The sequence below is a fragment of the Ambystoma mexicanum genome, chromosome 4q (genome assembly GCF_040938575.1).
Source record: "Ambystoma mexicanum isolate Mex_15411 chromosome 4q, UKY_AmexF1_1, whole genome shotgun sequence".
NCBI classification, from domain to species: domain Eukaryota; kingdom Metazoa; phylum Chordata; class Amphibia; order Caudata; family Ambystomatidae; genus Ambystoma; species Ambystoma mexicanum.
Genome location: NC_090928.1, coordinates 251,888,783 through 251,916,462, shown reverse-complemented (window position 1 = coordinate 251,916,462; position 27,680 = coordinate 251,888,783). Strand labels below are relative to the sequence as shown.

Sequence of the window (27,680 nt, the reverse complement as noted above, 5' to 3'; positions counted from 1 at the left end):
AAAAAAAAAAAAGAAGGACCCTGTGGTGCCGTTTCACGATCACGGAAGTGAAAGGGAACTGGCGCTGCAGGTGCCCAGCTTGAAGATGAAGTTAAGTGGGGTTTATGTTGGGGGTGTGTTATGGGTGTGTTGTGTGTGGGTTTGAGTATGTATGTGTTCGCATGAGAAAGGTGCAAAGTTTTGGTAGTTCGCACCTTTCTCATGCAAACGTTTTGCCCACTGTAGTAGTTCCACTAGCAACCCAAAGGAATAGAGGCGCTGGTCCATAGAAATGTTTTAGTTACATGGTACAGCAGTTGCTACTGGTTACAGGAGAGCGTAGCATTGTGGTGAAGACAAAACAATACTTTCAATAGTTAAATGAGTTAAGGAAACCGTGAATAATCGGAAATTAAGGCGATAGCAGGTTCATGCGAAAAGCAAGGGCATGATTGCTTTGCGGAAGTCTAGGTGTGGGGTTATCCCGCTGAAGTGAGGTGGTAGCGCGTTCCAGTGGGAGGATGTGATAAATGGAAAGCTGGCGCCTCTGGCGTGTGTTCAAGACCTTGAGTACTGTTCGGTTGGTGTAGGTGGGAGGAGGTTCCAGTGGGTTTGGCAGTGTGTGGTCTAGAGATTATTTCGGAGAGGTATGGGGGGGGAGCTGTGTCGTGCAGGCATGTGTGTGCAATGGCAAGGGTTTTGAAAATTACCCTTTCTTTGATAGGGAGCAAATGGGCTTGTTGCCTGACGAAAGTAATGTGTTCTCTTTTGGGAATGACAATGGCAGCTATGAGCGCATTGTTTTGGACAACCTGGAGTTTACCAATGTTTTTAGCAAAAGTGCCGCCCAGGAGGGAGTTTCAATAATTCAGGCGGGATCCAATTATGACTCTGGCTATGGTTAAGCAGTTTTTCTTAGAGAGGAAGGGTCTGGCGGCAGTTAGTTTGGAGTGGTAGGCTGCTGCAGAAGCAATTGCGTTGACCCGACACAGATAGGTTGGAGTCCAACTACACACCAAGTGTTTTGACGGCTTGGAAGACAGATTTGAACATTGTTGATAGTGAAAGCGTATTTGTCATAACATTTCCCTAGGATTTCCAGGGATCCAATTAGGAAAAGTTTAGTTTTGTCCTCATTTAGACAAAGCCAGTTTTCAGCCATCCATGTTTGGTGGTGTAGATGGAGTTGAGGGTTTTGGTGTCAGATTCGTAGTCACCTGAGTGGGACGAGTAACTGCGTGTCATCCGAGTAGTGCGCGTAGGTGATGCCTAGGGCATCTAGAATGAGAAATGATGGAATGGTTAATATGTTGTACAGGGTGGGGGGAAATGCAGGAACCCTGTGGGACACTGCACTCATGTTGGGTGTGCACAGGTTTGGCTGGAGAAGACCTTCATGGCTCTGTATTTGAGGAATAAGGTGATACATGCTACAGCAGTGGGGGAGAAGTTAGCAGCAGAGGATAAGTGGTGGCAGAGGGTGTCATGGTCAATGAAATCGAATGCTGCCAAGTCTAGGAGGAAGGCTGGTTTGCCTTTGTCTGAGGTCATCCATTTGATTGAGGTCTAGCAGAGCTCGGTCCCATGACCTGGGCGCAAGCCGGACTGACGTAGACATAGAAGTTAGCTTCTAGTAACTTTTGTACTTGAGGTATGCTGCTTTATCAAAGATCTTTAAGAAAAACTGAACTGTGGTGATGGGTCTGTAGTTCATAGGGTTAGTTGGGTCAAGCCTGTGTTTCTTTAGAAGAGGGCGAACCCACGCTTCCTTGAGGCTGGTTGCAACATGCCCTGTAGCGAAAGAGGCGTTAATGAAGGCGGAGAAAAAGGGGAGCAAGGGTGGATGCGCATTCTTTTCTAAAATGGGCGGGGCAGAGGTCCCCTTTGCAGTTGGATCTATTAATCGAGTTAATAAGATCAAAGACTTCCTTTTCAGTGATGTCCTGGAAGGAGAAGAGGGGAGAATCTCTCCCTTTGAGGTTTGTGAGGTTTAGAGGTTTCATTGTTCAGAGTTTGTTGGTGAGCTCGGCTTTTGTTTTGGAGGGTGTTGAGTTTGTTCAGCATGGCCAATTGGATGCTATTGCACCATATTTCATCTTTGATGAAGGATTGAAGGGGGTGGGGAGGGTGGAGAGGGGAATTTATAGTTTGGTTGAAGCTCTGTTTTATAGGTGACCAAAGACTAAAAAAGCAGCAACTGAAATAAAATGATGTAGCTCTGCATTTTATTTGGATTAGGGAGTGTAGCTGCTCCCTTCACATTTTCTGGTGGTAAGAAATTCTAAAATCATAGCTACGCATGGTAAAGCAGCAAGTGGTAGATGTTTGCTTCTGTAAATGAATATAGTAAATTAGCGATCAGTTTTGATTTTGTTTACTTGCAAGATGCACTTCTGCGATTCAATCTAACATGTTAAATTCAGAAAGTTCCAGTCCATCACAGACTTTAATGCAACTATGGCTTTAAGCCATTTAGTACTTTGCTGTTGCTCAGAGACCTCCAGCATTTGAAAACCTGAGCTTCAATTTCCTTGTACAGTAAGTTATAAGTTACTCCTCCGCCCCTTTCCTCCATACTACATTGGTGTCCCTTCCTAGGGATGGGAGACAACTTCTAACTAGAAAAAACCTTCCCCTTTAAATTTAGAGGCGGGGGCGTGGCCCTGAGAGCATGCGCTACCCTGACTCCACCCACCGGCGCGACAGCTCAGTCCCGATTGATGCATCGACAATATTTAACATTGCCTAATGACACCAGTAAATACCTCCCCTCTCGAGCCCTTCGCTCCTCTACCTCTAACTGCCTCAGGGTCAGTCGTTTTTCAAAGAAACGAGCTGGAGGTAGATCTGTCTTCAGCCAGGGCCTCCCTTTGGAACTGCCTCCCTGCCACCTTGAAACTTGAGGAGAACCATCTATGGTTCCGGAAGCTCCTCAAGACCTTACTCTTTGCTTCTGCCTTCGCCCCGCTTCGCCCCTGCTGATCTGCCTTTTTCCCTCGGCACCTGGCCACCTTCTGCCCCTCGGGCCCAGGTACCTGCTCACCCTGCCATCCTCCTGCACTGCGGCCTGTGTCTGTACCCATACAGTTCCCCACCCACTCTTCTTCTGCACTCAGATACTCCCTATCTGACTAACCTAGCACCTTTGCCTCTTACAGGCTGCGCTACTACTGCTAACACTAATTATTTATTTACTTACTATTTATTTTGTTTCTCTATGCTCTGCACTTTCCCCCTTTTTCCCTTCCCCATGCACTTGCGCGTTCTCAATGTCACTGGGCCTAGTAAGATCGTTGTTTTTGTTTCTCCCCTGTTCTCCTTCCTTTGCCTGGTCGCGCTCTGGAACACCTGTGTAAGAGCGCGATATAAATAAAAAATATCATTATTAGGGGGCGGATTGTGGGGTGTATGGAGGAAAGGGGACTAAGAGTACGTTAGTCACTACAGTGAGCAATTTATAATTACTCTTGCCTCCCGTCCCCTTTCCTCCATACTGCATGGGTGTTTACAACTGAATGTAGCCCCAGGGTGGAGCGGAGACCCTCCTTAAGCAAACAAGTTCCTTAGAACCGCCTGTCCGAAGGCCGCGTCTGACTTGGTGCTGGAGTCCAAACAGTAATGCTTTTAGAAAGCCGAAGGTGTGGCCCAGGTGGCCGCCCTACTTGCGAACTGCCACAGAACCTGCCGCTGGAACGCGATGGCCGCATGAGCGTGCATGTAAGCTGGCAGTGGCTTGTGCTGCCCGTCGTAGGCCTCCTTGATGGCAGCAACCATCCACCGTGCAATAGAAGCCTTGGCTGCCTGATACCTGGGCCTGGATCTCTCCACCCCAACACCCCCCCCCCGAAGGTGACAAAAAGTACGTCCGACTTGCGGAAGCCCTTGGTCCTGTCCAGATAAAATTTCAGAGCGCATCCAACATCCAGACAGCACAGGACTCGGCCTCGTCCTTGGGTCAGCAAAAACATAGGCAAGACTATTTCCTCATTAAGATGGAAAGCGGATGGTCCGTCAGGTAGGAACGCAGGTTGTGTCTGCAGGACCACCTTGTCCCTGTGGAAAGAGGTATAGGGTTCTGAGGCCACCAGAGCCTAGATCTCATTGACTCTACGAGCAGAGGTGAGGCCCACCAATAAAGCTGTCTTAATGGGGACCAGCCGGATGTCTGCAGACACCATTGACGCAAAGGGTTTGTGCGCCAAGACACCAAACACCACATGGAGGTCGCACACAGGGTATGGCCTCTTGATGGGAGAGTACAGCCTGGACAAGACCACCAGATGTTTGGGGTTGGAAGACGAGAAGACTTCCTCCTCCGAATTTCTGCAGGCCCCTATGGTTGCCAGATAGGTGCGACGTGTCCACCTGTATGTCCGAGTGCGCGAGGGGTGCCGAGAAGGAGTACGTCATCCAGTGTGCATGTAAGGGGGGGGGGTGGGGTGTAGGTGGAAGGGGGGATGTTGATCTCCTTAGAGCCTGTCCAATGACAGAACCTAGTCCATTTACTCTTGCACTGGCTTCTGGTAGCCTTGCTCCCGGCACCCTGAATGATCTTTTAGTTAGCCTGAGAGAGGCTCAGGTGCCTGAGGGTGACCTGCTCAGGAACCACGCTGCAAGGGCCATCTTCAGTATGCAGGGTGGATGACCCTGCCCCCCGGCTGGGGCAAGAGATGGGCTAGACCCACCGGATGGTGAAAGGGTGTTCCATCAGTGAGGCCGAGTAGCTCTGAGAACCACAGTCTTGCCGGCCACCATGGAGCTATCAGTATGCTGCTGAGGTGACAAGCTTCCTTCATCTTGGGATGACCCCATGGACCAGGGGTGTGGGAGGAAAGGCATGGGCTGTCATGCCTTCCCACCAAATCTGTAATGAACCACCCAGGGAGCCGGGGCCCTGCCCCTGCCAAGATGCAAAGTGATGGCACTTCCTGTTGCAGGAGGCTAACAAATCCACCAGAGGGTGGCCCCATTTGTTGAAGACCACCTGCAGTACCTGGTCGTTCGATTACCAGTCGTAACTGTCTGCTCCCAGTCTTCTGAGTCTGTCCACTTCCAAGTTGGCCTCCCCTGGGAGGTGGATGGCTGTGAGGTAGATGTTCTCCAGTGCCCATTCCCACATGCTGACCGCTAGGCTGCACAGCGGAGGGGACCTGGTACCCCCTCCACCCCTTTGCTTGTTGACATAGTACATGCTGGTGGAGTTGTCAGTCTGGATAAGGACGGGCTTTCCTCCAATGAGAGGAAAGAAGGCCCTGAGAGCCTATCAGATGGCCCTGCGCTCCAGCCAGTTGCTATGCGATTCCCCCTCCCATCCGGTCCACACTACGTGGATGGTGTAGCTGTCCAGAGTAGCCCCCGCAGCCTTCCAAGGAGGAGTCCATAGTGATGGTGATCCACGGGGCCAGCTGCCGGAAACGCTTGCCCGTCCGCAGGTTGCAGTCGCTGGACCACCATGAGGGGGTCTGGATGGCGAGAGGGAGGTGTGCTGATGAGCTCTGCTTGGGAGCCCTTCTCCCGAAGACATGAGGCTGCGAGGTGCAGCTGTAACCTCATCTTTAGTCTTGTGTGGCACGGCCAGGACCACCGCTGGCATGATACCCAGTAGGTGTTGGTACTACTGGTCCCTTCTCCTCCCTCCCCTCCCACAGATTGGGAAGGCAACTCTGTTGGAGATCCGGTCCGGTTGCTCTTTGAAAGCCAGTCAGTGGAAGAAGTCCCAGCCTCCCAGAAGAAACTGGCAGGCCTGAGAGTTGTCGGACCTATCCAAACACTCACTCAGTCTTCAGAAATTCAAGGTGGTTACGCCAGCACCCAAGCTGATGTCACTGCTCTGGTAAGGACGTAGAGGCTCTCTTGAGAGCCGTAATCTTGTCCTCCGAGGAAAGACCTCGGAGCTTGTATCCCAGATGAGGCCCAGGAAGGTGAGGTTCTACGTGGGCTGCAGCTGAGACATCTTGAGGTTGATAGAAAACCCCCAGGTCGTGGATCATGTTCATAAGTGCAGAGGAAGTGTGGGTAACGCCCCCCCTGCTGAGATTCCACCCTGACAAGCCAGGGCCAGGTACGGGTAGACACGGTGGCCCTGGGCCCCGAGGAGGGCTGCCACCGCATGAGTCTGGTAAATCTCCTGAGGGCTGAGTTGAGGCCAAAGGGAAGCACCTTGTACTGAAAATGGCAGCCCATGAACCTGAAGTGCAGGAAGGAGCGATGTGGTTGCCAAATTGAAACATGAAGATTAGCGACCTTCAAATCCAGGGAGCACATCCAGCCTCTCTTGTCTAGTGTCTCTGCAATGAGTGCTGGCGTAACCATCTTGAATTTCTGAAGACGGAGTGAGTGTTTGGATAGGTCCGACAACTCTCAGGCCTACCAGTTTCTTCTTTTGTATGGCGAAAATCCTGGAATAGAAGCCCAATCCTCTCTGGGAGGCTGGGACTTCTTCCACTGACTGGCTTTCAAAGAGCAACCGGACCGGATCTCCAACAGAGTTGCCTTCCCAATCTGTGGGAGGGGAGGGAGGAGAAGGGACCAGTAGGTGGTACCCCGAGGATACTACAGAGAGGATCCAGGGGTCCGCAAAGTTCTGGCGCCAAAAACTGCACGTGAAAGGCAAGCCTGCCCCCACTGCAGACACGTGGACCAGAAGGGACGAGTGCTTTTTTTCCTTCTAAGGCTGCTGACTAGGGGGACTGGAAGAAGCCCTTGCTTCCTCCTTTTGTTTGCGCCGGTGCTGACAGGGCGCGCCATCAGGCTGTCTCGACCTCAGTTACTGAAATCCCCCGGAACCCACCGAACGACCGCCCCCTGTCGGAGCAATGATGCGACTGGGTGTATGCCTTTTGTTAGGATAAAGACTTCGCAGTTTGTGAGCTGTACTTTTTAATTTAGTTCCTTGTCGGTGGTAGAGTGAAAGGTCACTACCCTTGAACGGAAGGTCCAATATACGTTCCTGAACATCGGGGTTAAATTTAGTAGCCAGAAGCCAGGCCGTCCTCATGTCCGTGGCGATGCAGATGGCCCGGCCAGTGGTATTAATGTGGGCCACGATGGACTCCATGATGTCCTCCGCTACCAGTTTGGCTAATCCTAGACAAGCTTTGAAGCGTGTCTGGCTCTGCACTGGAAGGAAGTCCGCCATTTCCTGCCAAAGCCTCTGGTTAGCAGCTGCCAGCATGGCATCCACGTTGGATTGACACAGGTGTAAGGAAGCGTTCTGTACAGTTTCTTCCTGTACGCCTCCAAGATAATCTCCTTGCCTAGCAGCGCTGAGGAAGAGGTGGCCTACGACTGAGGCTTAGAGTAAAGTGACGCTGCAGCAATCACCGAAGAGTGAAGTTGAGGGTGCGCTGACAGCAAGAGTGGACCCCCCCCCTCCATAGGTTTATACTTTGCATCGAGGTGCTGATTGAAAGGTTGGGCCGAGTGTGGCTTGAGACACCCCTTATTGTCCAAGGCAACAACATCCTGCATCGGGATACCTGTTTTGGTAGGGGGGGGGGGAGGGTCATAGGGTGAAGACTTCTGCTAAGACTCCCCTCCGCTGGCTGCTCAACATCAGGTTGAGGAAGGCCTAAATATTCAGCCAAACCTACAAGCTGGTCGTGGAAGGCCTTTGCTGATGACGGCGTGTCAGGGTCCTCCTAGTCTGTCCAGCCGGGTGTCCGGCTGGTCTGGAGCGGGTTGAGGAGTGCTGGGCAATGTGGGCTTCGGTGTGTAGATTGGAGGCTGGTGTGGAACCGCCTGTACTGTGGGAGGCAGGGGAGCCGGAATCAAAGGAGCTAGCAGGGGCTGCGCTGGGGCCTGTGGCACCAGAGCCATGGGAGGAATGACTTGGCGCTGGTGGAGTGACCGGAAGGAGCAAGTCCCTGACTGCATCCCGCAGGATGGCCCCCATCTGGGGGGTTTGCATCAGTGCCAGGAACCTTTCGAAGAACCCGTCTACGGAGGCTGAAGAGGTGGCAGGTGATATTGATGGAGTGGCTGGGGGCTGCTGGGGCCAGAAAACAATGTCTAGGTTGCAGGGGGAACCTGCCATGCACTGCTGATGGATAGACTGTAGGCCACGTACCTGGTTGACACCAGTCCCACCTTGAAACGCGTTCACCCGCCTGCTCTTAGGACTGGCATCGGATGAGCAGTCATGTTGTCAGGCACAGTGGCCATTTTCTCGAGCTGCGTGCCACATGCCAAAGTTGTGTGCATGGCTCCCTGGGCCCGGCCTCCTCCAAAACTCTTGGTGGTGGAGCATAAGGCCTACCCTGCACCTCAGGCCTAGAAGGCGTATTGCCCTTGACATGGTCACTGGTAGTGCTGCGTGCAGCCATCCCCGGGACAGAGCCAGTACTTGGGTGTTGCCCCTCAGGTGTACACCCAGTAAAATAACCTTGCGGTTCGTCAGCACTGTGTCCGGAAGGATTTATTGACTCCTCGGCCGTGAGGCCGGTAGCTGGACTAGCCTTGGTGTGTGTGCTGGTACAAAAACCTGAGAGGTTCCTCCGGCTCTGGCGTTTCCTCGGGAAGGAGTCGCCCTTATGGGGTGCGATGGAAAATAGCAGCCCTCCCTTGGGCCCCTGCCTGACGAAGTTCTTAAAGTCCTCTGGAGGCGACTTTTCGAAGAGCGCCCTCCACCTAGCTAGCCTGTTCAGTGCAAGTGGAGTCAGTGCGCACACGGTACAACCTTCCCAGCCGTGGTCGGGGACTAGGCAGCAGAGGCAAAGAGCTTGAGGGTTGGACGTAGGAAAGCTCCCCCTTGCAGGCTGGACACCTGCTGAAGTCTACATGCGACAGGGAGGAGCGTGACTTCAGAGGACCAAGGACCTGAATGACAAAGTACGTGAATGACAGACGACAAAAAGATGGAAGAATCCAGGGAAGACCCCGTGGTATTACATGGCAGGGCCAAACCCAGGAGCGCTGTTGAAATCGGCCTGTTCCCGTCGATGCGGAAAAGGGGGCTGAAGTGTGCTGCTGGTGGGCGGAGTCAAGGTACCAAATGCTCCCAGGGCCGCACCGCAGACGCCTCTAAATTAAAAGGGGAAGGTGTTTTTTTCTGGTGAAAAAGGTTCCGTCTCCCGTCCCTAGGAAAGGACTCCCAAGCAGTGTGGAGGAAAGGGGACAGGACATAAGAGTACGCTCTGGAATGGCTTGCCCTACAAAGTTCTTGTCTGCAGTGTTCACCACAGCGCACAGCATTTAGTACAAGTTAAGCCATAGCAGGCTTTTAAATTAACTAATGGGGTTACATAAGCCATTCAAGCACTGCATTTAAGTCCAGATTTCCTAGTAGTACATATAATGAAGCTCTTCTCTGGAATCACAATGTAATACGGGATTAAAAAACCAGTCATGCAGGAGCTTTACATTTTGGATTTACTCAATGCATTGAAAACGGATTTACAGGAAATGGTGTCTAGATTGTCAATCATGCTTGCTTGAGTTTAACACAACCTTATGGATTAAGAGAACCACAGCTTTATGACAATGTTTTGAAAGTGTGCAGGCTTGGCCCTTTGGATGGGAGAATACTTACATATGGCTCTCAACTGCAGTCCATGTGCTAAACAAAGATTCAATGGCACCAAGGTCACCAACAATCCAAATCAAGACAAGTTGGCAAGGATTCCATAGGAATTGCATATTGAGGCTCACACAATCACTGTACCCTGACATCAAGTTAACTAATAACTATCAATTCCATCAACATTCACTTCTCGATTATATATGCCACAACAAAGGGTCCAATAAAGGAAGAGATAAACACTGCGTTGTTAAAGAAAAATGCACTAATTGAGTGGAAAAAGTCCTACCCGTCAACCTTCCATCAAAACTTGGATTGGTTGCAACTTTAAGACCAGGGTGAGGCAACAGGAAACAACCAAGGTTAGTGAAACATGAGTGAATATGCTTCCTTACATTCTGGAGCTCTTCATGTTGGTTTTGTTTTACCTACAAAAAAACAGAAACAACGGTAGTCCAGAAGATTTCTTATTGGAATCCAATATATGCAGGAACTTTTAGCTCAACCAAATAAGTTAAACAATGTGCATTTACACTGATATATGGTTTTATTGCATTAAAGTGTAGGAGGCCTGAAACTGGGTCCGATTTGAAAGCAGTTCTTAACAGGGAATGCAAATACGAAATACACCCATAGCTTTCAACGCTATGTTCCACAATGGAGCATTAGTGACAAATATGAGATCTACCACCCCCCCCACCCACAACACAGCAAAAAGTGTCATTCATTGCTAATGCACAGAATGCTTGAAGTAAGGGTTAGTAAACTCGCCAACTAGATTGTCATCCAGTCAACAGAAGTGACTGCACATTAATCTTCATTTGGCACGTTATAAATGCCATATCATTCTACTTTAACAATACAACATTACCGCAGCAAGAACGTTTCAGCTCCATAACAGACCTGTATATCTTCCAGACTTAATCATTCTACAGACAGCTGGTTTTGCTTCGACTTGGTCATATTTCTTCAGGGTAACAGACTGTAAAATGTAATTTGACATTCACGATTGGTTACAATCAGAAGGTATGGGGAGGTGGTAGAAGCTGCAAACCAAGGACTCTGGTTGCCATGGTGTTACCAATGCCATGGGTCAAGTTGCGGATGGAAGGGGGGGGGGAGGTGATTTACTGAGCAGGCAATCGAATAAGACAGGAAGGATCACGTCAGGGGTTGAGTAACAAATTTTAACAGAAAAGCAATGTCAATACACCAAACGAGAGAAATATTGAGTGGCTTTCAGGAAGTTATGTAAGCGATACGATTAGAGGCTCCATGTTGGAGCAATATTGTGATGCACATGGGGGAAAATGTGAAAGCACATTTAGGGGTTAAGGCTTGAGCATGCAGGAGCAAATCCTCTCCATTAACGTGTGGCATTTTATCACTTAACCAACCTAGATACGAAAGTGCTTTGAGATGCAAGATTTTGCTACCCTTCTGGAAAATGTTTTGAGAGAGGAGAACAGCCTCGCCAAGGTTAGAGTTTCTGTAAAAAAAAAATCCAACTAGTTGAGATGTTGCAGATCTGCCACATTAACAGTGCAGGATTGTCAGAAAAATCAAACCAAGTCTAAGCTGCATATGTTTATGTCTGGTGGCACAACGGAAATATTTTATTTATAGTTTGGTTAAGTTTGAGTCAGCATTTTGAGGAAGGCTTCCTTTTTGGGGGTTAATCTTATTTTTTCTTGAAGCAAGTGTAAAAATTCTGGGTTTATTGCATTCCTTAACACCAGTAAAACAAATATAAACGAAATGCTCATACATTTGTGAGAGCAAAAAGGTTCTATGTTTCGCTACAGAAACTAAGCTGTGCGTCAAGTACTAAGTTACTCAATTGAAAATCCGTCATCACGAAAGCAAGCAAGTTGCCATCTGGACACTGCAAGTAGGAACATTGCAATTTGGATATGGTAGTATCAGAACATCTGTTGAGAATTGAGTCTAAAAGAACACACAAATTAGACACCATAGTGTCTACTGTACTAAGTCCACAAATCCTCGATCACCATAATGATGAGTCCATCCCATGGTGACGTACTGGAGCCTATTGCACCACAAAATACAAAACGTTACATTTAAAGTTGGCACATGCAAGGGCGCGCTCATCCCGCAGACTACTCCCTTCGGCCTCACGCGCCTGCCAAATAACAGTTGCTTTCTCCTATATCCTGTCCCGCTTTCCTTAATGTGAGATTTTGGGAGAGGTCAAAACCTGTTGATTAGCAAACCCGTTGCGTAAGACAGCCTGTCGAAACCTGTCCAAACATACCAGGGCTCGAAATTAGGATTGGTTTAACAGGAGCTAAAAGCAGCTCCTGGGTATCCAACACCAACAAGTGACCAGGAGCTACCACTAGGCAACAAGGAGCTAGTACATAGATGTCCATTTTACGTGAAAGATTTGCGGAACGCTATCCATGTGTCCATTGTTTATGACCCCCTATGCTTTAAATGCTGTATACATGTGTCCTAGTGTTTATTTATAGATTGTCCCAAATGCAGATTAAAATTCACATAGGTGTGTTTGGCATCAGTGGCCTGGGGAGCCAAAATTACCCGTTAGCTGCTGGTGTCAAGCTAACCAGGCTAATGTAGCTCCCAGCTCACCTCAATTTCCAAACATGCAAATATTTTGAGAATGCTGACAAAGACCACGCAGCAGCCTTGCCAACTACAAACCACACAGTTGTGGCTTTCGCCCTGATGGCAAGCGCATGAATGCCCTTGGGTGGGTCATGCTTCTGCATGGTGCAGCATCGAATGATGCCTGAAAGCAGACACCTGGCTATAGGGAGCCTTGGGGCCCCAGTGCTGTCTACTGACTGATAAAAGGAGTCTGATCTCCTTAATTGTTTAGTTTAGTGTAAATAGAACTACAGAGCTCCTGGCGTCCGGCAAATGAATAATGAAGTCTGACAAAGCCAGAGGATCGGGAAACACCAGTCAGAGGTGAAATGCTTCCGCTGAAAGTAGTCCACTGACAGCAAGATTTCTGATCCTTTGTTGATGGCAAAACCTCCACGGTACACAATAAATGAGTCTCTGGCATTGACCAGCGTTTATTTCTGATAGTGGATGGAAGACAAGATTGAATAGTGACCACCAGAAGATGGGTTGACGCAGTCGCCTGCAGTGCCAGGGACAAGGACCAACCGTCCAAGTAGAGGATAGCCATGTATTCCATGCAGCCGAAGCTAGCTACTGCGTTCATAAGCTTGTTCAATGCACCAAGCCAAATTCAATCAGATGGATATGTATTGAAAATGGCTCCCACGGATGGGAAAGCTCAGGTATAAAATCTATGACTTAAGTGTAAAACCAGTTGTCCTGAACAGATCTCTGGATCTGAGCCAGTGTGATCATCTTGAACTAATCTTTGTGCAGAAAACGATTGAAGGTAAAGGGGTCTAGAATTAACCCACAGGCCAGCCTGAATAGTCTTGTGAATGGGGTATAGAATGCAAATCATGTCCACTTTGGTTGTGGGAAATGGGCTCGATTGCTTCCATGGAAATTACCCAATCGACCTCCCCTAGAAGCGGAGCAGATCCAGTCTGGATGAAGTTAAAAGGGGGAGGATGAAGCGAAAGACTGAAGTCCTTTGAAAAGTGTCACAGGTCCTGAGCTCTGCCAGTGAGCAAAGTGACAAGGGAGCCTGCAGGTGTATGGTGGACCTGGCTCAACCAGCCAGAGAAAGATCTGCAAAGAAGCCCTTGGAAGAGGTATGTGGCTGCTTCCTTCAATAGGTGCCGAGACCTACCTGGGTTTCTGGCCTTCCTGTCCTGGTGACCACAAAAGTGATGGGTGGAAGGTTTCGAATGAATCTAAACCACTGGCAATTGCTCTAGGCAACCTTCCACACCACCGTTTTTTAGCCCGTCTGCGCCATTGCAAAAGGGGACCAGGCATGTGCAAATCAGTCAGCAGCTGCCGCCACCGAAGGTAGCAGCCCAGCCCGAACTGCTAGGCCAGGTCCCCTCTGCACAGAAAACCAAGCAACCCCAGACATGTTTCGGCCTTGTTGGACCTCAGTGAGGTGCAGCCTGGTTCCTTGTGGCGCAGCGAGCAAGGGACCCACGTCTGGGCATACCCTCTCTCACAAGGAGAAACAAACTGACCACAAAAGTGATGGGTGGAAGGTTTCGAATGAATCTAAACCACTGGCAATTGCTCTGGGCAACCTTGCTAAAGACTCTGGGTAAGGCTCTTGTAACCAGGTCTCATGTCGGGCAGAGTCTCCCAGGACCCCCCTTGTTATCTGCATATTTCAAGTAACTTTGGGTTTCACCCTAAGTTACTAGGGGAATCCAGACGTGGACCCCTTGCTCACTATTCTTAGAGAGGCACAGCTACACCCTACTGATGAGGTTCAACCAGAACGAAACACGTGTCTGGGGTTGCTGTTGGTACTCTTGTTCAGAGGAGAATTGCCTAGCATTTCGGTGCTGGACTGCCCCAGGGCAGGACAAAGACCAATATGTTTGGGATATTTCTTCTCTGTGAAAGATAGTGAGCTAAAGACTCTGGGTAAGGCTCTTGTAACCAGGACTCATGTCTGGCAGAGAGTCTCCCAGGACCCCCCTTGTTATCTGCTTCCTGTCCTGGTAGAAATGAAATAGACTAAAAGTTCTCTGCCTTTCTTGCATGGACAAAGTGTAATGTTCAAAATGCTTGTGCCTGGGTTTGGAGAGGACCGCAAGAGACAACCGTCTGGGCCAAGGTCTCCCTTTTATTGAGCTCTTAAACAAGGATGAAAATTCCTGGCTGTCGAAGGGCAGGTCCAGAATCCAGTCTTGAACCACTGTTAACATGTTTGCATGAACAGGGGACTACGCATGCGGATACCCAAGGCCATGCTTCTACTGGAGGCATCTAAACAATTGGCAAGCTTCCACAAAAAGGTCTTAAGCAAGGAGCTTAGCCTCCAACAGACCAGATTGAAAGGCATGCTGCTTTTCAGGTCGGAGGAAAGCCTGTAAGTCACCAATTTCCCTCCACAGCTTTTGATAACTGGCAGCCAGAAGCAAATCAGTGTTTGCCTGCCTGAAGTGCAAGAAGGCCTTGGTGTAGACCTTGCATCTATAAGCCTCCAGAGGTTTGCCATCCTTGCCCAGTAAGGCCGGTGATGAGGCACTGCCAGAGGTAAAAGGCTTAGTGTACAGCTTTGCTGAGGCTACCACAGCAGAGTGAGGTTGCAGGTTTGTGGTGAAGCACAATTTCTCATAAGTGAGGCGCATGAGGCCCCACGTCTACGGTTGGTTGCTTGCATAGAGTGGGATTTCTGCCAGATCTTGCAAACCTACACCAAAACATCCTTTTGTTTGTGCACTCTGGAGCTACCAGACAGCCAGGATCTCAGGAAACCAGACTGGTTGCGGCTCTTCTGGTGTTAAATCCCAGCAACTCTGCCAAGGGCTTTGTTAAGAATGCTTTTCTAAAGTCCAAAGGGCTTCATAAAACCATATCTGAGGCAGTACAAAACTCCACTCTTAGTAGAAGGCTGTACCACCCCGAGAACATTAGGCAGCATAGACAGAGCAGCCAAGCTTATCTTAGGAGAAAGTGAGGGCAGTAGCTTGGTAAAACGAAATTGAAGCATACACATGGTCCAAATAAACACTGAAACACTATGCATTGTAAAAATAATTACAAATACATGTAGGCCAAGCTAAATATTGGGAAAAGCATCACATGTTTTTATAGCGCCTGTTGCGACTGGTATTATTCCCAAGTGCTGTGGGTTGAACGCCCTTGGGGACCGTCCAGGTCAGTGGAGAGAGTAGTGTAGTAAAGTGCCTGGTGTGGGTTAAGGTTCTGGTCCCCGTTGTCCAGTGTCCCTGTGCCTGTTTCAGGTCCTTGTGCATTTGCCATTTGATTTTTTCGGCTGCGCGATCGCTTCATGCTTTCCCGACCCACTTCCTTGTTCCCTGTGTTGGCTGAAGACTCCACCTCCCCCGATTGGCCAGACTCGCCCACAATCTGCAACGCAGACCTAAACCCTTTAACCAAGGATACTTTTCATAAGTGTGGAATCCTATTCTAAGACAAGTAGGAACTGTATGACTATTTTAGAAATGCTCCAAAGCAGTTCAGGGGAAGCATAACCCAATGATGCACTTTTTAGAATGGCAAAGCTATTTAGGGTAGGTAAGTAACCTATTCTACTTTTAAGAGGGGCTATAAGCAACTCAAATTATTAGAAATGCACTAAAGCACATCAGGGAAAGCAAAACCCGACAAAACATTTAGAAGAGCACTCAGCTAGTCAAGGTACGTAAATCCTATTGGAAGGCTTCTATAATTCACTTTAGAAAAAATTAAACACTACCAACTATTACTTTTTAGAAGTGTGAACCATAATTCAAAGCTAGTAAAATAACTTCTATACTTTCAAGTTGCTTGTTGCACCTTTAAAAAGGTAAGTTTTACCTTTTATACACTTTAAGACATACAATCATCAGAAATATGAGTATGGTGAGTAATGTATCTGCTTAGATTCACATTCTCTGCATATAGTCGGACATCTAGTGGTAATCGTTGAGTATTACATCTTTTTTTTAAAGAACGAAAAAAAAGAAAACACGGACATGACTAACACGATCCATAATGTGACATGTAGTGTACCCAAAATCCTTTACGCAAGGTCCCACCGGTTGTTTGTTCTGCCACGAGGGAGCCTTACAAAAGCGCGAGTACAGACGAAGGTGTAAGAGGTCTATGTTCCTCCCCTCTGAGTAGAAGGAAGGGTGGAGGCATGTCAATCTAACCAGATTGACTCCGAAGAACCAGTTACTTACCAACTGGTAACGTTCTTTCGACTTGATGTTCCTTCAATGTATTCCACACCTTTGATATTTAATGTCCACAGCTGTGCACTTTGGAAACTTTCAGTAGAGGGCGTCCTGCTATGAAGCCGTTGGGTCCATGTCCCTCGAAGGCCTCCGTCGAGGGCGATGTCACCGGATGTTATAAATAGGACGCACAGTGCCCATAGCCTCAGTTTAAATGTTTTCCCTCAGAACGTGTGGCACCAGTCTCATTCCTGCTTGACTGCACATTGCAGCTTACGTTCCGTAAGGCTATCGCATAGGAACTTCTGAGGGGCAGGCTGGGAGGGAGATTTGTAATATGTTGGCGGAACATCCAGTTGAAAGAATGTTAACAGTTGGTAAGTAACTTGTTACTCTAATGAATTGTGTCCAACATATTGCACATCTTTGACAGACTTCCAAAGCAGTACCAGCAAATGGAGAAGAGAAAATAATTTAGAGTACCCAATCAGATTGCGGAATAAACAACCGTCTTTCCAAAGCCCATATCCTGACCACGATTGTATCCAGGGAGTAATGTTTAACAAAGGTGTGGATTGAAGCCCATGCGACTGCATCACAAATATTCCTAATAGGAACCCCCCGCAGGAGGGCTGTGGAAGTAGCCACGCCCCTAGTGGAATGAGCTCGCAACCCTTCAGGAGGGTCCTTACCCGCCAATCGGTAACACTACATAATAGTGAGGATAATACACCTGCACAAGGTCTGTTTGGTAACAGCCTGGCCCAATCAGTGTCCAGCATATCCTACAAAGAGTTGATCGTCCACGCTGACCCTGGACATCCTAGAAATGTAAAAACTCAGAGCTCTCCTAGGATCCAACCGATGGGAGTCCCCCTTCGTTACCAGGATGAGGAGGGTAGAAACCTGGAAGAACCACCTTCTGATTCAATTGAAATTCAGATATTACCTTAGGTAGAAAGGAGGGACGTACCCGCAGTACAACCCTGTCCTTGTGAAACACAGTAAAGGGTTGCTTAGATGAAAGTGCCTGCAATTTACTCACTCTGCAAGCGGAAGTAACCACAACCAAGAACAGTCTTGAAGGACAGTAATCTCAAAGGAAACGGAACACCCATTACAAATTTCAAAACCAAATTCAAATCCCAAACCGGCACCTGGAAAGGGGACGGCAGGAACACATTAGTTAGTCCTTTAAGAAATTGAGAAATCAAAAGGAATCTTAAAGTAAGAACATTCTTCAGATGAGCGCTTAAAGATAGACAGCTGCGCCAAGTAACGCTTAATGGTACCCACTGGAAGGCCCCTGTGGGCCAAAGAAAGACAACCATAGGAATTGAGCACTGAAAAGGATCAACATTGTGACTTCTGCACCAGTTGCAGAACTTGTGCCAACGGTACAGTGATTTTGTTGCAGGACGCCTGGCCGAAAGCAACACCTCCGTCACGTCATCCGGGAGGTCCCAATCCCAAGAAGAACTGTTGAGTCTCTTGACCTCTGGATGCAGAACCTGGGCCACGCCCCCCACCCTCACGCACAAGAGCAGATCCTCTCGGTAGGGAAGACTGCGTGGAGGGCAGATGGACATTTCTAGAAGGTCCGGATACCACACGCTCATGGCCCAATCCGGAGCAATGAGGATCATGTGGGACCCGACCCTCTGCAACACTTGAGGAATGACGGGGACTGGAGGAAACGTGTACAGCAGTGGGAATGACAAATCCACCACAAACACGTCTCCTAAGACTCCTCTGAGGAAATTCCCTTGATCAGAATCTCTTGCACTTCCGGTTGACACTGGTGGCGACGAAATCCACTTGCGGGATTCCCCAAAGGGCAAAGAACTCCTGAAGGACTTCCTGAGACAACTCCCACTCGTGAGAGATTGTGCTCTGCCTGCTCAGAGCCTTTGCCACATTTTCGTCTCCGGCCAGATGAACTGGCCAGATGAACTAGCCAGATCGAAATTCCCTGCTGAATGGCCTAGAACCAGAGCTGCATTGCCTCTCTGCACAATGGAAGTGACAGTACCCCTCCTCTTTTGTTGAGGTAATGCATGGCCACTGTGTTGTCGGTGATGATCAGGACACTCTTCCCCCGTACAGACGGCAGAAAAGCCTTCAGGGCTAGCCTGATGGCCCTCAGCTCTAACAGATTGATGTCGAGTTTGGACTCCGACGGAGACAAACTACCGCTGGCAGTCCAGTCGTTGGCATGATGGAAGCATTCGTCACTACAGTCACCTCTGGCCACGGTTTCTAAAACAGGCCCCCCCCCCCCGCCCTCATCAGGTTCTTTGTTGGCCCACCACAGAAGATCCTGGGAGACCAAGAGTAGAATCTGAACGGGATCCAACATCTTGCATGAGATCTGTGACCACTGCATCTTTGAGGACCCATTGCAGGGATCTCATCCGCAGCCTGGCCTCTGGCACCGGAAAAATGCAGGATATGAGGCCCAACCCCCCTCGCCTGAGGTACGCTGCCACCACCATTAGCTTGGTGAAGACCCTCGGGCGTAGGTCAATCCAAATTGCAGGACCCGAAACTGAAAGTGCGAGTCGCCAGCTGCAAACCTCAGGTACTTGTTGGGATGAATCAGCACATGAAAGTAAGCATTCTGTAGGTCCAAAGACACCAACCAATCTTGAAATTGAAGGGCCTGGAGGACTTCAGAAAGAGTAACCATCTTGAACATCCTTCCTGAGAAGTTTGTTCAACCAACGCAAGTCCATGATGGGTCTCAATCCCCAGTCTTTCTTTGGGATCAAAAAATAAGGGGAATAACATCCCTTGTTCCTCTCCGCTACAGGCACCAGTTCTATGGCGCCTTTCTCCAGCAGGGTTAGGATTTCCTGCGCAAGGAGCGGATCTGGGAGCTTCAAAGAGTTTCCTCAGTGGATTTTCGTGAGGCCGCTGAAGGGAAGGCAAGGCAGTAGCCGTGGGCTATGGTATTCAGAATCCATGCATCTGAAGTAATGGCCCACCAGTCTTCAAGATACTGAGACAGTCTGCCCCCAACCGGCGAACCATGGGACATGGCCTCATGACTGTTTGGAAGCGGCTGGGGCAGTGCCTGAAGGCAAAGAGGCAGCTGCCTGAGTGGCTTTGGCACCACGATTTCCCCAACCACCACGGGTACTTTTTTGCTGTCCCCTTTGACTGGCGGCCCCCCTCGCTCTACCAAAGGAGTAGTAACGAAAAGAGCCTCCCCTCCATTGCTTTCCCCTAGGATGAATAGGCGGAGGGTGACGCACAGCTGTGCTTAAAGATTTAGCCGCAGCTTTCGAGGTCGGCAACCTCTCGAGGCTCTCGACAGCCTTGCTGCCAAACAAATGTGAACCATCAAAGGGCATGTTCAGAAGACGGGCCTGCACACCCGGAGCAAAACATGACTTCCACAACAACGCAAATCTGTGTATAACGGTGCTCGCAGCCATGGATCGGCTAACACGGTCGGCCGTATCCAAACCCCACTGAAGGGGTTCGCACATGGCATTCTTGCTGTCTTGCACGAGAGCAAGGAACCCATCCCCTTTTCACCCTCGGGAATATGCTTAGCCGCTAAAGAAACAGTTCCACAGTGTGTGAGAACCTTGCCAAGGCACAAGTGGAGTTGGCAGATTTCAAGGCCATGCTCCCAGCAGAAAATCCCTTCCGAGCCCAACCGTCGAAGCGCTGGTCTTCCCCATCAGAAGGGATGGTAGGGTACGCAGCCTGCCTCGAGTTGGCCGTAGCCGCCTGAACCACCAAACTCTTGGGAGTGGGGTGTGGATAAATAGCTGGGGTCGCTAACGGAAGGGCGGTGGTACTTTGTCAAAGATTTATCAACAGCCGGAAGAGATTCTGGAGACTGCCAAGCAGCTGCACCCCTTTTCTGTAAGGCGAGATGAATCGGTAACACCGGGTCAAGAGATGGACCTTGATCTAAGATGTCCGTTAGATCGTCCTGCACAAAGTCTTCAGGAGGACTGAACCAGCCCAGATACTCAGACCCTAGCCATGAGTCTCCTGTATGAAGACTCTGCATGAGCCCCAGGCTCAGGCCTACCAAATTCCACTTCCGGAGAAGTGTCCAACCCAGTGGCATCATGGAGGGTTTGCCTCAACGCCTACTGACTGTCTCCAGAAAAAATTGGAGCCACATCAAGTTCACCAGGGTCCTCAAATTCAGACTTTTCTTCTTCTTCATAAATGTCGTCCAGAGGGAGTTAAAACCCAGGCCTGGAGACAGAAGAGGGCCTGCAGTCCAATACTGGCCTCACAGACTTCGCTGTAGCCTTTCTAGGAGGATCCACCACATTGCGGTACTCCAACGGCAAATTTTGGGCAAAAATCACAGAAGGCATCAAGGGCTTCGTCAGAGCGCCGACAACCTCGACGTCGTGATCGCCGAAGGCTTTGGCGGTGACAGGTCCCGACGGCACCATGGGTTGATCCAACGGCAAAGCGTCGATGTCCGAATCGGCCGGGCGCGGCGCCGACCAAGTTGACGCAGGCTTCGAGCCCTTAGTAGGTTGCAGCGGTCTCGCTGGAGATTAGGACAGAGACCTGGAGGCATGTCTCTGGTGACTTTCCTGAGCCTTGTCCGAACGGGACCTGGAAGGTTCCCGGTGCAAGTCGTGGACCTGAGCCTGAAGGAGTGCAAGCCGCGTTACGAGACCGTTCCTTGCTGGCTTTGTGAGAAGGCATGACCTGAACGTGCCCTGCGAATAGAATATCGCTAACATCTGCTCCTAAAAGACAGCCCATTGCTCCAGATTCGAGGACTTCGTCAGGCATGCCACTTTTCTCGAGGCACCATCCTCCGAGGACGACGGGGAAGGCAACCGGTGACGGCGCTTCCTAGAGTGCTGGGACGAGGAAGAAGAATGGCGGGAACCACTCCAATACCACGATCCCTGGGCCACCTCCCGATGCGGAGAGTCGCCCCTCGAGTCATCAGAGGAAACCCCCTTGGACTATTTAGATTTTACGGGACTTACTAGGCTTCGAGCCCCTTTCTACCTAGAGCTTCCCCTTACGCCCTGCAAGGCCTTGGCAGTCAGCAACTGGCATTTCGAGCAGTAGTCAGTCGTGCGACTCGCCCAAGCACCACAAACAAATGCGATGTGGGTCGGTGATCGACATTTTCCACTTGCAGTTCCAACAAGTCTTGAAGCCAGACCGTGGAGTCAGAGGGGTCAAAGAAAAAAAGACATCTTAACGATGAACACACAAGGCGCACCGAGTTTCACGAAGCAACACAAAACATGAACTGAGGCTACGGGCGTAGGTACAAGTCTCTGATGAGCACATCTGCCAGACGTTGTTCCCCTGGAACATGTGATAGTAGGAGCCTGTGTTTGAGTGCCCATTGCCAAAAGTTCTAGGACAGTTTTGATAACCCTGGAGAGTAAATGCCCTCCCGTTTGTTCAGAAAGTACATGGCCGTGGTGCTGTCTGTCAGGACCAGATCAGTTTTCCCCTGAACATGAGCTAGGAAGACTTTGAACGCTGAGTAGTTCCAACAGGTTGATATGATAGGATAGGATGCTGAATGGGACCACACGCCATCTGTTGAAGGAGGCGAGCTCCCCAGACAGATACATCCATGGTGAGAGTGGCCTCTATTGCGGGGGTGGTAGAGACTCCCCTGCAGAAGGTTCTCCTTTGACCACCACTGCAGACTGAACCTGTGTGGCCCCTGTGACTCGGGCACAGTGCCCCATTCTTCTTAGGGATTGAATAAGTTAAGAGAATTCCTGTGTGACTTGGTTCCATCTTTATTGCATTAATTTACTTACCTCATGTGTTAAGTCATTTGAATGCATTTTGGGAGTTTCTGGTGAATGCATATATGTTTATTATTGGGTATAGTGTAGTGTAGTATCACCTGCACGTTTAATTTTTGTGTGTGTGAAAGGCCTAAAATAAATATTAGTATTTTATACATACCTGTCTAAATTTAATTGCTTTTAGTGAGGACTCATTGAGGAACCCTGACCCCACTCACACTCGAATACCCTTGACTGCTCTACAAGTTTACCCTGACTGGGCTTTTGCTAACCTCGGCGTTCCCTGAACACTAACTAGGGTGGCCTCCAAAAATATGTCCACCAGACCACATTCTAGAAATCCGTAAAAGTGGATGTAAACAATAGAGTAGCAGGAGCACTAGGGACCAGCCCTGTTCTGAACTACATTAGCAGTTTATCTGAACGATTTACCCAGAATAAAACTGTTTATACTGGAGTTGGGGTCAGGATCTAGTCCACTGGTATGAAACCTTTGGCTCCCCAGATGTGACAAACCGAAACCTAAAATCAGCCCTATCCACCATAGTCAACAGTGAGGAATCATGCAAGTTATCATATAAAACCCCAGCAGAGCCAAGTCGCAGCCCCCAGCCAGGTCTTGATACAGATCTTTGTTGGGGCTGCGCATCGTTAGGTAAGATTTTCATGTTTATGATCAATCTTCCTGACCTGCGTCAACCCCAGAACATTTTGTTTGGACTTGGGGATTATTTCTCCTCGTCCCTAGGAGAGTGGGAATCTTCCCTTCTCACCTAGTCTTTTACTCTTTATGGGTGATCTTTATATGGCTCTCCATTATGTATGATTGGAGTGATGGCTTCCTATAACTTTTGGGCTTCAGCTGGGTTGCACCTTTGGGCTTCCCTGTTAATTCCTCTTCACCCCTTGGGAACAGTAATTCGCCCAAGTACAAGAAAGAAGGATTTTCATCCCGTTACATTTATATAGTCCGCCAGCCCAGCTCATGTGAGTGTTGGGGATACAATGTATCCCCTTTCTTTCTTACCTGATAACATTTTTGTTAGTACTGCAAGTTTACTTGAATGGCTGGTGGCTTTAGTCTAATTACTCGCAGGCTGCTAAATCAGCCTGTAACGTGCAGAAGGGTCACCATTCTGCTAGAATGGTGGGCTCCTCCTTTTATCGCCATTTCACATTTGCTTGTTTCCGAGGTCTTCCCCTGGCATTCTAGGCGGTAACAACCTCAGTGGAAGTTTGGTATTCGGCGGGCATCCTTTGGTATTCCACGCCCAGGCTACAGTGCATCTAAGGCAGGAAGCAAGCAGGGAGTCCAAAATTCTGCAACCCTTTGTCTTTAACCTTGTCTCAAAGTTAACAGTTCCTACTGGGGGGCTGGCTGTCCTGATTGGACAGTCAGACAGCCCCTTTCTGTAAACGGCAGGGAGAGTTTGCAGAAGTTGTGCTGTAGTTCCCTATATACTCCAAACCGGGAAGCTGCTGGCAAGTCGGCCACTTGAGCTGAATCTGAAGAGGAGGATCAAGAAAAGACACCTGTAACGATTTCCAGTGACCAGAGAGCCTGCTGTGTAACCAGAGCCTGATGCAACCCTTCCTTCCAATCGACCTGGGGGTACTGAATGAGACAACCCCTACTAGCCTCAAGACCACCTGCATTTTGGGCCATCCCACACCTTGCTGGGCTGCAAACCGCCAATTCCCTGTGACCTTGAGCTTTAATGAGGTGCATGGTCTTCCGAAGACTGACTCTGTCCGAAACTTGGCACTCCTGCTGGATCTCCAGAGACACGATTCGAATCCCTGAAGTCCCTTCACCATAGTGCAGGACCGAGGTAAGAATAAAACCAGCGAAATTAGTTCATCTGGCTGCTGTAAAAAGGACAGAGCCGCAAGAAGGGGTGGACTGGGAACCAAAAGTGGCCCTTGAAAATGTGTTCAAAGTGGCACCATATTTCAATGAACAGGCGAGCACAACACATCAGCCCAATCCTTTTATGGGGGGATTCCAACCCTACTTGCAGCCTGGAACCATGTCCGAGTAGAGCGCTCAACTTATCTGCCCGGACATTGTTTCAAGGATGCGGTCAGTCTGGCCACTTCCATTTTCGATCTTAGTCCTCGGATTTCTTTTGCATGGTCTGCATCCATCTGTCCTTACTTCCCTTTTCCTCTGTCTCTTCCCATTTTCTCCAGTTTGTCCTCTCTTTCTCTTATCCTCTTTGGCACGCACTCTTGCAGGATAGCAGCAGAGCAGGCTCAGCCCAGCCAGATAGGAGGAACTCGGAAAGGTGACTACATGGGACAAGGCAGAGAGGAAAAATGCGGAAAGAATGGATGTGGTAGGGGGAAAAGGAAGAGAAATTGAGGGAATGGGACAAAAGGGATAGTATAGGATGGGAAATAGGACAAAAGAAACAGGAGTATGTCCCCACTGCGTTTCTACATGTTACATTATACTGTGCACACTGCTATTGCCTAATAGCAATCTGTCTTTAGGCCCGGCATCCCGCTAGTGTCATCTCCAGAAGCACCAGTGAGCGACATACATCAACATGCTCTTATTAAATAACTGGGAGTTGAATGCCCTCTTAGAAAGAAATCTGCATGTTCGTAAATGCCCACACTATAAAGTCCTCTCAGTTTTGCCAGCCCTGGAAATGCAAGGGCAGCCGACACAAAAGCCTGGGTGCCTTTCTCCTTGCAGCTGTACCCAGTGATGCCCATTTCAGTGTTGAAACATTAAGTCGCCTTCTGAAAAACAGCCTCTCCTTATAGTGAAGCTGTAAAATACGTGAGGTTCGTACTCACAACTTATAGAATAACTAAAGTGAGTCTACTCATAACAGTTGGAACTCTCGCCTCTCTTAATCTCGATTGTGGCACTTTTAGAGTAGCAGGTTATGTTCTGATTACACGGTGCCTGAGCCTAGCTAGTCACCCAGTGTTCCCCTGTGACTGTCTGAATCGGTGAAGAACAGACTTTGATAGAAAAAACAAGAGCTGCTAACTCCTGTGTTGTATCCTAAAGGGCGCCCTGGCGGGTGCCCTGTGGAAGTGCACTCTAACATTGAATGACAAGTGGAACCATGCAGAGCACACACGATTCCAATCCGCGCCGAAGAGATTTGTCGTGGCTTCATAGAATGTCCAATGATGCTAACATTTTCCACCGACCAACTCCCCTTTTCTTTGGTGGGGGAGCTCATCAAGCGATGTCCAGTATGGAACAGTGCAGGTTCCCACTACACAACCCCCTTCCATATAAGTATGCTACGAATTTGACCCCAACGTGCATCACAGAGACGAGCAGAAGATGTGGCTAAGCAGGTTATGAAACGAACAACATTTCACCCTTCCTGAAGCATGCTTCTAGGGTGGGTAAAATCAGGCAACCTTAATGGTATATCCTTTGTATTTAGCCACTAATAATGGAGTATAAAAAAGAAATCTTAATTGTAAGGCACTTGCTCACCAAACAAGCCACCTGCAATTATCGGGATAGATCATGCAAAAATAAAGCAATAAGTAAATGCCACGGGTTTCAATAAATATAATTAAGATTAAAACACCTTTTTGATTGATGTTCCCAATCCCTGATCATGCTCTAGTCAATATGCCCTAATATACATATAAGAGCACCGGATTGTGTGAAAGAAGGCACGCAAAACTATACAGATACACACCAAGATTCTGAATTTCCCTCGAGGCAGATTGTGCAGGGAAACCTAGAACACATTGAACGCACAATGTGTTTTTGACGCTCCTGTCCTGCCTCTTTAAGCTGACCGCCGATACATATGCAAAGTTCAGGATGAGACGGTGCAGTGTCTGTAAAGGCAGGAAGGGCTAGAAAGGAGTCCGTCGCAAGTGCGGAAACTGGCACCAAATGCCTCCCAATCAGCCAGGCTTCCGTGCTTTGTGCTGCGTTACTTGCGATAGTTGTGTTAACACCACAGAGGAGCGTCCGTGGAGGCCAAATCTGGAACCAAGCATTTTACTGCAGCTTCCAATGTGGGATATCAGCGGTCGCATACTTTGCTGGAACACCTGCAGTTTTTTATTCCTGCCTCTCCATTCAACGGTATAATTACTGAAGGGCTGGGCTCCCGACCTGCCGAGCAGCTCACAAGTTAAGCACTCGCCTCCGCATGCCTTGGCAAGTTCAAAGACTCAGTCTTCCTTCCGTTCGACCTCTATACCATTAGTACCATTACATTGGCTAATAACACCAAATATTAACCTGCTCGGAAGCTGGAGGAATCCCCCAGGAAGCGCTAAAAGAACACTAATTACATAATGCTTACTGTCACAGTGTTTGCTCAGCGCCGTAAATAACTACTACTCTTACACCATTCAATCATCCTCAATGTATGTGTCAAGTTCAAAGGATTTAGTCCAAAATGATGAATGGATGAGTGTCACATTGGTTGAAATATATAAGTGACCCGAAAGTGGCAATGAACGTGCATGAGCAAAAACAGGGAATGGAATGAGTTCTTTGCACAGGCTTTGGCCAGTCTGAAAACTTGCTACATTCTGCTGTTTGAGCGTTCGGGGAGCCCAGCCTTAATTCACTTTCTATGACCGACCAACTGCTTTCCAACGACCTGTACTGAGAAATCTCTACATTTTCCCACAGACAGGTCTGCTTCCCTTCAGACAATACTATTTCAGGAAATAAAATGGTTTTAGCCCAAGAACATGATGTTCAGGTACAGCTCCACAATGACGGGCAGGCCTTCGCTGCTTGTGTCGCTATAGGCCCATCACTATAAGCCCAAAAACTCCATCCTGTGTCCTGCAAAGCAGCACAAAAAGAATTTAACAAAAAGAAAAAAGTGCATTCCAAATCGTAACTATCCCAGCCTGCTGCCCTGAGCCCCACAGTCTTAAGCTCTATCGTGCTGCTCAATGGATCATGGATGCAGGCAACTCTTTTCTCACCAGAGCACTGTCAGATCGGCTGGCCACACCTGCAGGCACACTAGGACATATGAGGGTTTCACCCCCACAATGCGCAGGCGCGCTTCATCCCCAAATCCACGGACAGAATCATGCTGCTGGCTGGCCTGGATGTCATGGTGATATTACCCAATTGACCCCATCCCTAGTCTGTGCACACCAGAGCCCGGCTGGCTACACAGCCGGAACAGCTCTGCATGGCTCGGCATTGAACTGAGCTTTTTGAAACAAAGCATGATTTTTATCTATGTATCCTCCCCCAAGAAAAGAGGCTCTGAAGCCTACCGGGGAAACTCACGGTGTCCCAATCCAGGCCTGGCCGCGAGAAAGCGTGACTAGTCCATTGCTGGAAGCCTCCTCCTCAGACTACTGCAAGTTGCCATCCAATGCCCAGTTCTTTTGTATCTCAAGACCAAGAATCCAGAGACCAGGTCCTCTGCTGCTGTATCCTGAAGGCATACACCCAGAAGCTCTTTTCTCCTAAGGTACTATGTGGGCTTGGATAATATTTACCTTAAGTCTGGTGTGCATCCTGTGAGGGAGAGTGGGTGATGTGTGGGGGGAGTTTGCACCCATACCACTTGCCCAGGCCTAATGCTTGAACACATATAGGGAGCCTTTTGTGAAGTCCCTGAACATCAACTCTGA

At 48.9% G+C, this 27,680-nt stretch overlaps 1 protein-coding gene across 3 annotated transcripts in view; it reads right to left on the bottom strand.

The window, feature by feature from the left end:
• The window catches only part of ATL2 (atlastin GTPase 2), an 822,570-nt gene that overhangs the window by 270,682 nt on the left and 524,208 nt on the right, over positions 1-27,680 (bottom strand). For all 3 annotated transcript variants that reach the window (XM_069607814.1, XM_069607813.1, XM_069607815.1), the window contains one exon: positions 9,786-9,924. In XM_069607814.1, coding sequence (XP_069463915.1) covers positions 9,786-9,924 — 139 coding nt within the window. The remainder of the gene's footprint in view (positions 1-9,785; positions 9,925-27,680) is intronic.